This window comes from Anthonomus grandis, chromosome 22 (assembly GCF_022605725.1).
Source record: "Anthonomus grandis grandis chromosome 22, icAntGran1.3, whole genome shotgun sequence".
In the NCBI taxonomy this organism is placed as follows: domain Eukaryota; kingdom Metazoa; phylum Arthropoda; class Insecta; order Coleoptera; family Curculionidae; genus Anthonomus; species Anthonomus grandis.
The window spans coordinates 30,890,464-30,908,617 of NC_065567.1; the positions used below are offsets into that span (position 1 = coordinate 30,890,464).

Here is an 18,154-nt window from a genome sequence, read left to right on the forward strand (position 1 = left end):
TTTTAAAAAAAATGCTGTTTTATTTTTTTTACCTAAAAACACCTGTTTTTTTGGCGCCCAACATAGGTGATTTTTTTAAAAATTTATATGTGAACTTTAGCGAATAAATTAAGTTAAATAAGAAAATAAGACTTATACAACAATCTATAAAAAAGTGAGGACCCCAATAATCCCATACATCCTTAAGCACGAGCTAGCTGTTTTAATTTTTTGCCTCAAAAAGGCCTGTCAGATCAGCAGATTTAACAACACTCACTAACTTTTTCCATACAATTCACTGAAGCGTTGTGGGTGAATTATTTGTTTCTTTTTGGCGCCCAACATAAATGCATTTTTTTAAATTTATAGGACAATACTATATCAAATAAATTAATTTAAATAGGAAAATGAGACCTATACAACAACCCAGAAAAAAGTGAATAACCCAATCCCTCACTTCCTTAATTAGCCATTTTAGTTTTTTGCCCAAAAAGGCCTGTCAGACCAGCACACTTAACATTCATTGCCTTTTTTTATGCAGTTCACTTAAACACTAGGGGTGAATCATTTGCTTCTTTTTGGCGCCCAACATAGGTGCACTTTTTTTTAAGATTTATATGAGAACGCGAATAAATTAATTTAAATAGGAACATTATAAATAGCAACTACACAAAAAAAGTGAGAAACCCGATAATGCCTCACAGTCTTAATCATTAATCAGTTGTTTTAGTTTTTTGTTTTTCTTGACCAGCAGATTTAAGCCCCTAAGAATAAAATGTATAGTCATAGGTGCACTTTTGGCGCCCAACATTTTTTTTTAAATATATACGCGTGTTAATATATTTTAAGTAAATAGCTTTACACTGCATAATATATTTAAATTGTGACAATTAAAATAAAACTTTTTCGTTTATTCTCTAGATATTTATCGTAGTTAGTTTTTTGTCTCAAAAAGGCTTGTCAGGTCACCAAATTTGAAAATCACTAACTTTTCCTAGGCAGAACACCTAAATAAACATTTCATAGTCACAGGTGAATTATTTGGTGCATTTTTGGCGCCCAACATTTTTTAAAAATTTATTAGTGTTAATACACTCTGAATAAATTGCTTTATGTTGCATAATATGTTTAAATTGTGATAATAAAAGTTGAACTTTTTAATTCTTTTTGCATATTATCGTCTAGGAAATTGGGTTTTTCTCGTATAGTTTATTTAATTACATAGGAAAAACATTTTATTACCAGTAAATATTATAGAGATAAACAGAATCCTTTCTCACTGTGCTGATTTTTATAAAAACGTAGAAATAAATTCTTTTTATTTTTGGAGTGTAAAATAAATATATTTTTATATAGTGAATTACAATTTACACTTTATTCGTACCATTTCAGCCTGTAATCTTAAAATTAAAAAAAAAAAAACTTTTATCGCTTAACATTTATTAATGATGGTTATATTATAAAAAGAATATTTGAATAATTTACAGTAAATTAAAATAATTCAACCTTTTTTTATGATTTTACATTATATAGATTTTATTTTCTTAAAATTTAACAAACTATCAAATCTGTAAATATGAATTTTTTTTTTTGAATTTTTATAATCTTTCTTTTTTTTTTCGTTAATTTACATATTTTTTAAGAAATTGTGATAATTAAAATTGAACTTTTTTTGCATATTACCGCGTGTAGATCTCCTGGAAATTGAGTTTTCCTTGCATAGTTTATCCAGTTGTATTTAAAAAAAAAACATCATTTTTTTACCAATTTATTTGCTATTACCATTTTAGGCAATTTTCATGAAAATTTAGGATTTTTAGAGGGAAAATCACCCTTTATGCTAAAACATTAATATCTATAATAAAATATACATATTTAAATATGTGAAAAAAATTTCTTTTATATTATTTCTATTTCTATTATTTTTTCTTTTATTTTAATTTTTACTTTATTTATCGAAATTAAGATCTATATAACAACTTAGAAAATAATGAAAAACCCAGGGGTCATCAAACAATTATTTTGTATAAAATTTCACAAGCTGTAAAATCGGTAATTATGAATATTTTTCAATTTTTAGGTTAAAAGGGCTCAAAATACACACATATTACAAACGGTTTATTTTTTTATTTTTCGCATACATAGAACAGAAAATATAAAATAAAAATAATTTAATCTTGAGTTTTTTTTCGTTAATTTATATATTTTTTTAGAAATTAAGTCACAATTAATATTGCATGTAATTTTTAAAAACAAACCAACGCCATTTTAAAGATTTTTGTAATTATTTAAAAAATATTCAATACTTTTTTTTAAATCAAACCTTTTAAGACATTTTAAAAATATCTCAGGAATTTCATCCCTTTATCGTTTTCTGCCGTAATTTATTTAAATTAATTTCTCGTCCAATAGAAGCTTCCACCCTCTACGGAACAACACTCATTGGCGAAAGAACTTTTAATGATTCACCCCTTTTGTCAAATTTTTTTGTAAATCGGCGCAGTATGATTTTTTTTTTTATTTATTGACCTAAGCACATTTAGTCACGAAAAGCCTCTATAATTTTCTAGCATTTAAACTTTTAATCGGACACTCACAAACGACCATGTCAAGCCTGGGCCTCGAACCCAGGGCCACACGACTGCTAAACAGGTATAAAGCCATCACGCTGCAAAAAAAAAAAAAAAAAAAATAAAATAGCTCATGATTGGCAATTCTTTGGTAACACATGGGGGAGTTTCTAGGTAAACATCTTATGTTTACAATTTTTTTTTATTAAAAATAGACATCAATAAACAGATCAGATATAAAATCACGAGCTAGGAAAGTTTTACTCCTGCCAGCAAATGCTTCGCTTTTGGCAACGATCCCTCGGGATATTCAGATCCCGTAAACATTATCCCCAGGAATGCATATCGTTGAGTAAACGTTTTACCACCCGAAATCATATGCTCTTGAGATTAGAACTTAAGAAGATCCCTTCTTGTTTGCTCGATTTTATTATTAACTTTCATTTGCAGACGACACTAAAAGAAATTGCAAGGGACGTAAACTAAGAAATAAAAAAGGTAACAGTGCTCGTTAAAATGTCTGTTAATTGTTAACCGTACTAAAAAAAACATGTTTGAACAACAATAACTTTATTACTAAAACCTTTATCTTCTTGTGAAACTTTCTTTGGATCTATTGGTGTGGTATTTGTGATTGAATAAAAACTGCAAAAAAAACAATTCTTAAGTAGCAATTAATGAAATTATGAGTTGTAGTAAGAAAGAGCGTGCTGCAATATAGTTTAGGGACTTAATTAGACCAGAACGGATTGGCCTTAATGACTGTTTTCGACTTCAGATGCAAGAAATAGACTCGTTATTCTTGCATTTTTTTTTTCAATAATTCAGCGGTTGGGAAACAACTGATGTCATCGTTATTAATATAGAACACATTGTGGTTACCCATAAATCTTTATCACATTTTAAAACTAAAGCATGATTACACCAAGTTAAATCGCATTAATCAAGTCCAATTTTTTTTTTAAATCACATGCAGCAAAATGGCTGTCCTCCCACATTCTTATTGTTTGGAGTGCAATAAATAACAGATAAACTAGAGAAGAATGGGATCTTAGGAGACAACAAAAGGGAATAGTATTATGTAATGTAGTGGTTATTATATTAAATTGAGGTGATTCAGAATTATGCGTAATTTAATGATAGGTTAATTTTTTTGAATCATATTTTTTGTATTGTTAGCACAGCATAAAATTGATTTTATTGTGAAAGTGAAAAGGGTTTTAATGCTTCAAAATCGCTTTAAAAAATAATTTTATTCATTAAAAACAGAGTTATAGCTGAAATAGTATGCGATGCCCTTAAATCTGAAGTTCTGAAAATTTTGAATTGCAATAAATTTAAAAAATATTTATTTTTTTAAATCCTTCCAGGCTTTTGAATGTTTTTTGCAAAAATTATTTTTTCATATGTTTTTTTTTCTTTGAAGATTTTGAATTTTTTTTTCATATTTTTGTTAAGAAAAAAACATTTTTCTTCCAGGATTTTGAATATTCTTTTTAAAGTCGAAAATGCTTGAGGGTCTAAATTCTAAATAATTAAAAAAATAATCAAAAACTCACAATTTTGTAAAGAAATATTTTAAAGGAACAGTACTAATAAAATGAAACAATGATATAGGAAATTGGGGAATAAGTTGAATTCTCATGTATATATCCCTATCTCAGTCTAAGAATTAGAAGAGGATGGGAATAAAGTGTTATTTTTTTAGTATAATCGGGCCTTCTAAACCCGAAAAACACTATTTCCAGACGATCGAGGTACTATTAATTAAATGAAACCATGATATTGAAAATATAGGTAAAAGTTGAATTCTCTACCCGTCTCAGTCTAAGAATTAGAAGAGGATGGAAATAAAGTGATATTTTTCTATTATAATGAGACACACTTAAACCGAAAAACACTATTTCCAGACGATCCAGACCTTACTAATAAAACGAGACAATGATATAGAAAATAGAGTAAAAAGTTGAATTCTCATTCATAAATCCCTATCTTAGTCTAAGAATTAGAAGAGGATGGTAATAAAGTGATATTTTTTTAGTATAATGAGACCAACTAAACCCGAAAAACACTATTTCCAGACGATCCAGACACTACTAATAAAATGAGAAAATTATATTGAAAATAGAGTAAAAAGTTCAATTCTTATTTATACATCCTTATCTCAGTCTAAGAATTAGAAGAGGATGGGAATAAAGTGATATTTTTCTAGTATAATTAAACCAATTAAACCCGAAAAACACTATTTCCAGACGATCCAGACACTACTAATAAAATGAGACAATGATATAGAAAATAGAGTAAAAAGTTGAATTCTCATTTATAAATCCCTATCTCAGTTTAAGAATTAGAAGAGGATGGAAATAAAGTAATATTTTTCTAGTATAATTAGACCAATTAAACCCGAAAAACACTATTTTCAGATAATCCAGACACTACTAATAAAATAAGAAAATGATATAGAAAATAGAGTAAAATGTTGAATTCTCATTTATACATCCTTATCTCAATCTAAGAATTAGAAGAGGATGGGAATAAAGTGTTATTTTTCTAGTATAATTAAACCAATTAAACCCGAAAAACACTATTTCCAGACGATCCAGACACTACTAATAAAATGAGACAATGATATAAAAAATAGAGTAAAATGTTGAATTCTCATTTACATATCCCTGTCTCAGTCTAAGAGTTAAAAGAGGATAAGAATAAAGTGATATTTTTCTAGTATAATGAGACACACTTAAACCGAAAAGCACTATTTCCAGACGATCCAAACACTACTAATAAAATGAGAAAATGATATAGAAAATAGAGTAAAAAGTTGAATTCTCATTTACATATCCCCATCTCAGTCTAAAAATTAGAAAAAGATGGGAATAAAGTGATATTTTTCTAGTATAATGAGACACACTTAAACCGAAAAACACTATTTCCAGACGATCCAGACACTACCAATAAAATAAGACAATGATATAGAAAATAGAATAAAAAGTTGAATTCTTATTTATATATCCTTATCTCAGTCTAAGAATTAGAAGAAAATGGGAATAAATTGATATTTTTCTAGTATAATGAAACACACTTAAACCGAAAAACACGATTTCCAGACGATCCAGACACTACCAATAAAATGAGAGAATGATATAGAAAATAGAATAAAAAGTTGAATTCTTATTTATATATCCTTATCTCAGTCTAAGAATTAGAAGAAAATGGGAATAAATTGATATTTTTCTAGTATAATGAGACCAACTAAACCCGAAAAACACTATTTCCAGACGATCCAGACACTACTAATAAAATGAGAAAATTATATAGAAAATAGAGTAAAACGTTCAATTCTCATTTACATATTCCCATCTCAGTCTAAAAATTAGAAGAAGATAGGAATAAAGTGATATTTTTCTAGTATACTTAGACCAATTAAACCCGAAAAAACACTATTTCCAGACGATCGAGACACTACTAATAAAATACTAAAGACAATGATATAGAAAATAGAAAAAAATACTCAAAAGCCTGGAAGAAAGCTTTCTTTTCAAGGAAAATAACAATTTAAGAAAAAATTTTGGCCTTCCAGGTTTTCCAATGTTCGAAATCCTGGAATTTTTTTTTAAATAAAAATTTTGAAAAAATACTTAGGGTCTGGGAAACCAATATTACCACACAATTTTTATTTACCCACTGACCTTTAACTGAGAGAGAGAGGGAGAAAAATACTAAAAAAAAAAATTAGAGAGACATCTGAAGGGACAAGAGAACAAGATAAAGGGTAGACGACTAGATATATCCATCTACCTACTTATATTAAATAAAAAAAAAACATATGTAAAAATCAATTGCCTTAATCTAAAAAAAATCGTTTTTCAAATTTTATTCGAAACTTAAACCTATACCAGCGACATGGCGGACCTATCCGAGGTGTACAATAATGTAATTCCCAAGCCGAAAACTGAAAGAGGGGGGAATAATTGGGGGATGCGGGGTTGCCTTGACAACGAGACTTCTACTTGCAGTAGCCCTGCTGGGCCTGAACGGTGTGGCAAAGCCCTTATGTTCCCCTTTTACGGCTGTGAACACAAAAATGGGTTGTCGAAAAAGACAACCCCAATTTTTTAATAATTAACGCTAGAATCTCTAATTGAACATTGACCCACTCCTAAAATAACCTCATTGTTCCACATAATGGTGTTACGATTAACGGTTATAAATAAATATTTATTGTTTGGTTAATTGGAAGTTGAATTCGTTACATGCATAAATTCGTCCAGAAACATCCAGTAGTAAAAGAAATTTTTTACTACTTCCAGGCACCTGCAGCAGTTTCAATATTTTTTCCAGATAATTAACGCTGTTGTCTTAGAAACTGGAACAACTTTAACTGCCTGGAAGAAATAGGAATTACCGAAAAGCCAATTTTGCTTAAATAATTAATAATAATACACTAATTAATAGCATTTTGTTCGAAGTCGTTTTTGTTTAATTTTTAGACTCGATTTCTTCGTTGTTAAAAAAATCCCTTAAATGGGTATTCAGTGATTTTATTAGAGGAACTCGAATCCCAAGCAACATACGATAGTTAAATAAACGTTTATTTTTGGTTTACGTATGGCATATTGAGTACTATTTAAAGACGTTTTTAAAATGCGTTTAATGGAATAAGATGTTTTTTTTTTAATAACTACTTCCAATGTAGATATTTTTTATTTATTATCAAAAAAAGTATACTACTGGATTTCTCAAAAATAAATTTTATTTTTTAAATCCTTGTTTGGTTTTGAGCAAATTTGTATTTTTATTTTTTGTTTGGTATAATTATTGTTTCATACACGTTAATGCATTTTTTTCTAGATTTTTTTGTGTAGGATATTCCATTAATACACTATATTATATACAGTGAGAGCCAAAAGTCCGGAATAAATTCATTTAAAATTCAAGGGTATGTTCAAAAAAAAAACGCTCGGACACGTCGATTTTTATTTTTAACTGCGGGTTTTCTTACTATGATTTTATGTATACAGGGTGGTCCAAAAATAAGTTACGACCATCAACTTCAATTTTTGAAATGGAAATACCTATTTTTTATTTTGTATTCTTAAAGAACAGAAAATTTTAGACATATTTCATGTACAATGTCCTATACCTATCTTCATTTGTTTTTGAGTTATTGACAGTTGAAGATCGGCATATTTGCACTTTTGACATGTTATAAAATGCAAACGGTTAGACATAGACAAATGCGGTTTGCACTTTTAATCGAAGTTGATTTTGGGGGAGTGCAGAAAAAATTATATGGAGGCTGCAGTAGTGTGGACCGAGAGGTTTCCGGATATTCCAAAATCTCATATGGCCTTTAAGAGACTGGAGACCAGAAGTCGTATGACTGGTAGTCTAAAAAGTAAACGACGAAATCGGTGTAAATAGAATCGTATATGATATACGTATACTCTACAGTTTATTAAATATATCTTGACCATTTACGGTTGGTAAATATACCAATAGTTTTAATTTAAAAACGATATTGTTGAACCATTGATGTATTTTTTTCTCAGGCAATTATTTTCTGAAAAAAAAAACCGTTTTTCGTTAACCCTACCCTTACCCCCCCACCCACCCCACACGACTTACCAGTAAGAAATTGATTTAAAAAATCATTGTTTTCCAAAATAATACAGATGAATTCGTCGCTGGTTTCCTCGTTAATATCTAATCAAATCACATAGTTTGTTTATTTAAATTTTTTATAATTATCTATGTGTATATTAATAAATATTTAATACAAAAACAGTGCCATTAGAGTGGATATTTGGACGGAAACGATGATTTTTTAAAAGAATTTCTTACTGGGCAAATGTTTGGAGTGGGTGGGGGGGTAAGGGTTGTGTTGATGAAAAAAAATGTTATTGCAGAAAATATATATGCAATATTTAATTTAATAACTAGAGATTTTTTTATTACCTATAATTTTCTTGAAAACCATTTTTTTCTCAGTCATTTTTTTTCTGCAAAAAAAAACGTTTTTTATTAACCCCACCTTTAACCCCCCACCCACCCCACACAACTTACCAGTAAGAAATTTATTTAAAAAATCATTGTTTTCCAAAATAATACGGATGAATTCGTCGCTGGTTTCCTCGTTAATATCTAATCAAATAACATAGTTTGTTTATTTAAATTTGATATAATTATATATGTGTATATTAATAAATATTTAATACAAAAACAGTGCCATTAGAGTGGATATTTGGACGGAAACGATAATTTTTCAAAAGAATTTCTTACAGGGCAAATGTTTGGGGTGGGTGGGGGGTAAGGGTTGTGTTGATGAAAAACAATGTTATTGCAGAAAATATATATGCAATATTTAATTTAATAACTAGAGATTTTTTTATTACCTATAATTTTCTTCAAAACCATTTTTTTCTCAGTCATTTATTTTCTGCAAAAAAAACGTTTTTTATTAACCCCACCTTTAACCCCCCACCCACCCCACACAACTTACCAGTAAGAAATTGTGTTCAAAAATCATTGTTTCCCAAAATAATAAGCATGAATAACAGCTGGTTTTTTCGTTAATATTTCATCTAATAACATAGTTTGTTTATGTAAATTTGAAATAATTATATATGTGTATATTAATAAATATTTAATACAAAAACAGTGTTATTTGATTGGATATTATATATGAAAAACAGTAATTTTTCAAAAGAATTTCTTAAAAAATCGTTGAATAAATATATATTTTATAATATATGATGTGTTGCTTGGGTTCCCTCTATCACATGATAGTAAATAAATAACGTACCAATAAAAACAATAATATTTAATATAATAATTATGTAGAAATGCACTGCGTCGCAATCAAAATAACAACTAATCAACGTTCGTGTAACGTGAATCACGCGAGCCGCCATTTTTCTATAATAAATACGACGTCACGATAATTGTTAATGATTACCGGTGTGTTAATTACATAAGTGCAATTGTCACTGCGAATTAACTTTATTAACACACATGCTAAATGTGGATTGAAAGTCGGTTTTCGACACCTGCGGTGCGGAGTGAAGTAAATATTTTGACCCTCCCACACTGATGGGCGCCCAACTATCGCCGCGTTGCCTATTTCTAATATTGACTAGAAAAATATCATTTTAATGAATAGCAATTTCTTTTTTTGCTTTATGTATTAAAATGTACTGTTTTCTCTTGTTCATGTTGTCTATATTAAATAATTTATCAGTAACGATTGTTTTCATAGTAGATTTATATAATACCTTTATCAATAGCAAAATAATGTAAACAGCATTTGATAAGGCGTGCCTCTATACTGTATTGGCAGTTTGTATACCACTGTTTAGGAGATAATGAACTTTAAATGGAAGAAGTGGCAATTTTTGAAAAATTATTGTTGAGTCATCAAAATGATTCACCTGGAGTCACCTTAATTTTATTGGATTCTTTGAATATTTTTTATATTCTTCCAGACTTTGTGCTTTATTTTTGATAATAATTTTTGAAATTAAAAATACATATTTTCGAATTAGGGGACAAAAAATTATGAAAAAGAGAAAATAAAAATGTTGGAAAATATATTTAAAAGCTTGGAAGGAAAAAAAAATCAAGGAAATTTAAAATGTTGGAAACAATTTTGACAAGCCTTAAAAAAATATTTTTTAAATTTCAATTTTGGAAAAAAATATTTAAAGTTCTGGAGGAAAAAAATATAATTTTGGAAAAAATACTCAAAACCTTGAAATAATTTTTTTTTTCAAAGGAAAATAATCATCTTGCAAAACCTGAAATTATTAAATTTTTTTCCCACATGTTGGGCGCCAAACTTTATTCACCAAAAAATTTGTTTTTCTAGTTCATATTAAATATCGGCTCATTCATCAGTAACGATTATTTCCATAGTGGATTTATAAATAGCGAAATAATGTAAACGGCACCTGATAAGGCGTGCCTGTATACTGGAGTCTCCCTAATTTAATTGGATTATATGATTATTGTTAATATTCTTCCAGGTAATTGAAGTTATTTTTTTTCAGGAATATGTTGTGTGCTTTGTGCAGTTCAATTTATCAATTACTTTAAGGTGGTTTTAGAGCATTTACTCTTTGGATGATTTTTAAATTTAATCTAAAAATATGATATAATTTAATTTAGAAATATATTTAAAATCCTGTAAGAAAAAAAATGTATTGTCCAATAAAAATTTGGGAAATAAATATTCTTTTGAATGCCTAGGAGTAAAAAAAATTAAGGAAAATTGTAATTTTGAAAAAAACACTCAAAACCCTAAAAGAAGGTTTTTTTCCCACATGTTGGGCGCCAAGCTTTATTCACCAAAAAAATTTTTTTTTCTAGTTCATGTTATTGTCGAATGAGGTGACAAGAAAAAGAGAAAATTAAAATGTTCAAAGATATATTTAAAAGCCTCGAAGAAAAAAAAATTTAAGGAAAATTATAATTTTAGAGAAAATACTCAAAACGTTAAATGAAATGACAATTCAGAATATTAAATTTAAATTTTTTCATACCTGTTGGGCGCCAAACTTTATGCACCTAAAATGTTCGGAAATATATTTAAAATCCTGTAAGAAAAAAAATTTAATGTCAAATAAAAATTTTGGAAATAAATATTCTTTTGAATGCCTAGAAGTAAAAAAAATTAAGGAAAATTATAATTTTGGAAAAAATACTCAAAACCTTGAAAGAAGGTTTTTTTTCAAAGGAAAATAATCATCTTGCAAAGTCTGAAATTAAATTAAGTTTTTTTCCAAGCTTTATTAACTTTGATTTTTTCCCACATGTTGGGCGCCAAACTTTATGCACCTAAAATGTTCGGAAATATATTTAAAATCTTGTAAGAAAAAAAATGTATTGTCCAATAAAAATTTTGGAAATAAATGTTCTTTTGAATGTCTAGAAGTAAAAAAAGTTAAGGAAAATTATAATTTTGGAAAAATACTCAAAACCTTGAAAGAAGGTTTTTTTTCAAAGGAAAATAATCATCTTGCAAAGTCTGAAATTAAATTAAGTTTTTTTCCAAGCTTTATTAACTTTGATTTTTTCCCACATGTTGGGCGCCAAACTTTATGCACCTAAAATGTTCGGAAATATATTTAAAATCTTGTAAGAAAAAAAATGTATTGTCCAATAAATATTTTGGAAATAAATGTTCTTTTGAATGTCTAGAAGTAAAAAAAGTTAAGGAAAATTATAATTTTGGAAAAATACTCAAAACCTTGAAAGAAGGTTTTTTTTCAAAGGAAAATAATCATCTTGCAAAGTCTGAAATTAAATTAAGTTTTTTTCCAAGCTTTATTAACTTTGATTTTTTCCCACATGTTGGGCGCCAAACTTTATGCACCTAAAATGTTCGGAAATATATTTAAAATCTTGTAAGAAAAAAAATGTATTGTCCAATAAATATTTTGGAAATAAATGTTCTTTTGAATGTCTAGAAGTAAAAAAAGTTAAGGAAAATTATAATTTTGGAAAAATACTCAAAACCTTGAAAGAAGGTTTTTTTTCAAAGGAAAATAATCATCTTGCAAAGTCTGAAATTAAATTAAGTTTTTTTCCAAGCTTTATTAACTTTGATTTTTTCCCACATGTTGGGCGCCAAACTTAATGCACCTAAAATGTTCGGAAATATATTTAAAATCTTGTAAGAAAAAAAATGTATTGTCCAATAAAAATTTTGGAAATAAATGTTCTTTTGAATGTCTAGAAGTAAAAAAAGTTAAGGAAAATTATAATTTTGGAAAAATACTCAAAACCTTGAAAGAAGGTTTTTTTTCAAAGGAAAATAATCATCTTGCAAAGTCTGAAATTAAATTAAGTTTTTTTCCAAGCTTTATTAACTTTGATTTTTTCCCACATGTTGGGCGCCAAACTTTATGCACCTAAAATGTTCGGAAATATATTTAAAATCTTGTAAGAAAAAAAATGTATTGTCCAATAAAAATTTTGGAAATAAATGTTCTTTTGAATGTCTAGAAGTAAAAAAAGTTAAGGAAAATTATAATTTTGGAAAAATACTCAAAACCTTGAAAGAAGGTTTTTTTTCAAAGGAAAATAATCATCTTGCAAAGTCTGAAATTAAATTAAGTTTTTTTCCAAGCTTTATTAACTTTGATTTTTTTCCCACATGTTGGGCGCCAAACTTTATGCACCTAAAATGTTCGGAAATATATTTAAAATTCTGTAAGAAAAAAAATGTGTTGTCCAATAAAAATTTTGGAAATAAATGTTCTTTTGAATGTCTAGAAGTAAAAAAAGTTAAGGAAAATTATAATTTTGGAAAAAATACTCAAAACCTTGAAAGAAGGTTTTTTTTTCATAAAAAAATAATCATCTTGCAAAGCCTAAAATTAAATTAAAATTTTTTCCCACATGTTGGGCGCCAAGCTTTATTATCTTTATTATCTTAGAAAAAAAAAATAAAAATTTTATTAGCACCAAAATTTTTATTTTTTTTTCTAGTTCATGTTATTGTCAAATGAGGTGACGTTGACGTGATGTTCGAAAATATATTTAAAAGCCTTGAAGAAAAAAAAATTAAGGAAAATTATAATTTTAGAGAAAATACTCAAAAAGTTAAATGAAATGACAATACAGAATATTAAATTTAATTTTTTCCTACATGTTGGGCGCCAAACTTCATGCACCGAAAATGTTCGTAAATATATCATATTAAACTCAAAAGCTTGGAAGAAAGGAAAATAATCATTTTCTAAAATCAAAAGGACTTTTTCTTCAAAATAACAAATTTTGGTCATAATTTAAATCGGTCCAATATTGAATAAAACTCTTGTATCATGTTCAATCGTATGAAAATTAGTTTCTTGTCTAAGTTCTGCACAAAGTTCTTTAATATTTGTAACAAATTAGGGGTAAATGAAAATGATGCCTTTAAGGTGATTACTTGCTACCAGCTACAAGGTTGTCTAACAAAGAAATTTGTTCGCGTCGTTGTGCAAATATTTGCCTTTCTTATTTACACCATTTTTCCCTCTAACTTTAATTACTCACATTCTCCTTTTCCGGTGATTTTTGTCGAAATATCACCCGATTCAGATCGCGTCGCTTTAACCGAACAATTCTGAGAATTTACCCGCAGACTAGTTTGCATTATTTTAAATGAAGCATTGTGTTCCTGGGTTATGCAACAGGTGTGCCAACAAAAATCAACCCAACCTATTTGTTGTAATTTTCGTTAATTAATTTATATTCGTTCCTACATAAAATGCCACCACACCCAGGATTATATGGATATTTAACGTGTTTTGTAGACATCATTCTATTTATGGACGAGTAACCTTGATGTTTGTTAACCCGAGACAGGGCTTGTATGCGTAGATTGACAATAGTGACTTTTTTTTAAGTTAATATTTATAACACTTTTTAAAAATAAACAAAATAAATTTATCTATTGATTGAGATATGAAACAGTTGGCAACGAGGATGTGAGATGTATGAATACAATGGGTATGGGATGGGTTAGGCAAAAGCACACTGGAGGTCAAACCATTTTTTTTTACATAGGCTTATTATAATAATGTATGTGCATTTAATTAGAATATTATTAGCGATTTTTTTTATTAAATGCAATGTATTCCATACTCGTCATGGTTATACATAATGTAAATGATGAAATAATATACCTACACGCGTATTTTTTTTTTGTTGTGAATGATGAAGAAATTTGGTTAAGTAACATGCACAAAAAATGTTTGGCGCCCAACATGTGGGGACACAATAAAATAATAAAAATTATATTTGTTATGCGAAAATCGTGCATTGAGCGAAAAACGACCAGGAGACCAGATATGCTCTAAAAAAAAATAAAGAATTAAAAAAAATTGTTTATTTCAAGAAAAACCAGTGGCGTAAAAAAAATTTCAAAGTTCAAAGCCCGCATGAACGCCAATGGCGAATATTACAATTTTAATTGTTTATTATTTATTCAAATTTACCACCCTGTAGTAGTGTAAAATCTAAGACGTTTAAAGGAACTTTTTTTGCTTAATTTCGTACAAGGAACACGCCCCTGTCGCAATATTAAAAAAACACCCTGTATATACAAAGTGAAATTATAACAAAAAAATTATTTATTGCGTTTTTAAGGGATAATCACAAATATTAAAGTAAATAACTACATCAATATCTCATCATCCAGGAATTGATTAATTAATTAGCGTAGTGGGTCGCAAATTACCGAAATATGTTGTATGGTTAAGAATGTCCCTCTAGGCTGAAGCTAAATAAGTAGTTAAGTTAATTAGTAGGATTCAATTAAGTATTTTATAACCTGGAATTGATTATTTAATCATAACAGTGGAAATTAATGAAGTGATTGGTGTGATTTATATAATATCCTAGTAGCCTAATATTGATTAAACAGGTATAAAAATGCACTAAAATCAATAAAAAAAAATTTGCTATGATTGGACTTACAGTTGATTATTAAATTAATCACATAAAGCAAAATAATTATTCATCGACTGAAAATCAACGAAATCATTTTTGTGATTAAGAATGTCACTCTTGAACAAAAGTTACATACATAATATTTATGAACCATTTAACAATTTTATATCCTGGAATTGATTATTCAAAAGAAAAATTAAGAATGCAGTTGATTAATAAATGAATCACATAAAGCATAATTAATCATCAACTGGAAATCAACGGAATAATTTTTTGATTGAGATAATCAGCTTGAAATTAAATAAATTTTGGCAATTTTTAAAATAACTTTCTTAATTAATTTAGGTAAGTACGACTTGGAATTGATTACGTAATTAGCATAGTAAATGTAAATAATAAAATCAATGGATGAATGATTGTGAATCACATAAAACTTTATTGCCTTAATATTGATTATGATTGAGGTAAGGCCTCGTAAGGAGTATTCATTGACCCAGAAATAATAAATGCGATAATTCAGATGAGATTTTATTAGTCCGGAATTGAGCAATTAATCATCTGAGTGATTTTATGTTATTCGGTCGCAAATCAACGAAATCATTTTTGTGATTGAAAATGTCACTCTAGGCATGCACTTAAATAAGTAACTAATGGAAATTAATTAAATAATTAGGGTGATTCATATATTTTATTGATTAAATAGATATTATAAGCACTAAAATTGGTAAAAAAATTGCCATGATCAGATTTATTGAGCAATTAATCTTCTTTGTGGTTTTAAGTTATTCGGTCGAAAATCGACTAAATCATGTTTGTGATTGAGAATGCCACTCTATGCCTAAAGTTAAATAAGTAATTAAAATAATTGTTATGACTCCATTAAATATTTTATTACTTGGAATTGATTATTTAACCATAACAGTTAATATAGTCAACGACTGGAAACAAATAAAATTACTAGTCTGATTCAAATAATCTATGGAGGCCTGATATTGATTAAATAGTTAATTCTCAAAGCAGTTTTACCATTAACCAAAAGTCTATTTTATTCTCTAAAAAAAAATAGTTAATATTGATTGTTCATAAAATCATTAACCTAAAATTAATAAAAGAACTGAGAACTAAACTTGATTATTTAATCACCGTCACATAAAGCGTAAATAGTCATACACAGGAAATCAATAAAATAACTTTTTTGATTGAGAATGTCACTGTCGGCATAAAGTTAAACAACTTTTAGCAATTCTTATAATAATTGATTTAATTTATTTCGGCAGCGTCTTGGAATTGATTGCTTAACCAATGAAAGAGTTTATGTGATTTACATAAGATAGTAGTGGCCTGAAATTGATTAAATAGTTATGATTGATTGTTAAGAGCCACTAACTTCGAATCAATGAAAAAAACTGAAAATTAGACTAATTATTTAATCCGTCACATAAGGCGAAAATAGTCAATGACGGAAAATTAATTAAATAATTGCTGTAATTGAGAGTGTCATTATCGGCTTAAAATTAAACAAATTATAGCATTTTTTTAAAATAATTGTTTTAACTTATTTAGGTTGCTATGGATTGGAATTGATTGCTTAACCAATGAAAGAATTTATGTGATTTTCATAAGAGCGTCGTGGCCTGAATTTGATTAAACAGGCATTAATTATGGTTAAATGCCACCAATTTAGAATCAATTAAAAAAAAACACAGAACTAGAATTAGTGATGATACTCTAATAGGATTATGATAAGAAATTTCCTGAGTTTGTCCTTATTTGACTGAGTCAATCTCACACTTGTTGCAATTTTTTGTAAGTTCTTGATCATTGTGCTGCCATTGTGTACACAAATAATTGATTCAATGATTCCTTTACTTATGGAGGTCATGCGTTACCATTAATAGTCCAAATATTTAAACTGATATAATATGCAACTTAGGCCCAAAGTACATGGGTTGGTATAAAAGCGGGAGGTCAACGCTATCAACAAAAACCTGCCCGAGGATGGGTCCGTGAAAGGAATTCGTAAGACGTCGTGGTCACGTGGACTTTAAAACTTGACCAACGCTACTACAGTCGATCGTAGTAAACGACAAGGCAAGAAATCTCGTTTTCCTTCAGGTACTTCAACTGCCCAACGTGTATCGGCGGTATTATCATGACCGTGAAAAAAAATTATGGTCACTGGGTTTTATTATGGTCGGCTGAACTGGGAGATAAATCGTTGACTGGTCTGACACCTGACGGCAGGAGGGATTATGGTATAAAGCTCCCGTGTTGAATAACCTGGGGGTTTATTTCTCTTATATTTTATAGTGGAGTCGTTATTGCTGTCATTGTTCGTTGCAATCGATATGTGAAAGAAAAACCTGTAAAATATCTGTACAGATTAATTTTACAATATCCTAGAATGGCTTTTAATAATTTTATTATTTTATTATATTCGATCCTAGAAGGTCGAATATTTTTAGTGTTGGGTTTAGGTCGATATCCAGCAATCAAAATCGAGAACGCAGCATTTGTCGTTTTCCAGCAACATATTTATAGTCCGCGTCCACTGGAAGTCCTTTAAAGGAGTTTTAAATTTTTTTTTAGATACCTATAAACAAGGATAACTAAATCGCTTTATAGTGGGTATAAGCCTCGACAAACTAAGGATTTTTGTGAAAAATTAATTAAACAGGTAACTTCCAAGGATTTAAATTAAACTTATTTCTTTAATATACGAGTATAATAAATATCTAAACATTCGACTTTTTAATTAATTTTTACAAAAAAACTCTAGTTTGTAGAGGTTTATAACCACCAACATCGATCTAGTTATTGATTGTTAATATATGGACCAAAAATTATTAAAATTCTTTAAGAGTCTCGGGAGATACGGGCATTAGTAAAGTTATCTTTCTTAATTTAGCAAAATCTGCTACATAAAAATAAAATACATAGTAGGGTATTTAGTATAATAATAAAAACTAATAAACTAAAATTAAACCAAAACAAAACCAAAAAATAAGGATAATATTACAATAATAGTGCTGGTATAAGGTACGAGTATTGTTGGCAAATAAATATGTTTAAGATTATGCATTCACTCATATGAGTGGGAATATAAAAAAGGTAAGAAAAACAACGTAAGAATTAAATCATACAAATAAAATCTTAAGCTGAACGTA

At 28.1% G+C, this 18,154-nt stretch overlaps 1 protein-coding gene across 8 annotated transcripts in view; it reads left to right on the plus strand.

Moving 5' to 3' along the window:
- Positions 1 to 18,154, plus strand: part of LOC126748203 (phosphatase and actin regulator 1) — a 101,780-nt gene that overhangs the window by 24,000 nt on the left and 59,626 nt on the right. For 5 of the 8 annotated variants that reach the window (XM_050457271.1, XM_050457274.1, XM_050457268.1 and 2 more), the window contains one exon: positions 3,000 to 3,047. The exons of the other annotated variants lie outside the window; for them this stretch is intronic. In XM_050457271.1, coding sequence (XP_050313228.1) covers positions 3,000 to 3,047 — 48 coding nt within the window. The remainder of the gene's footprint in view (positions 1 to 2,999; positions 3,048 to 18,154) is intronic. 8 annotated transcript variants of the gene reach the window in all.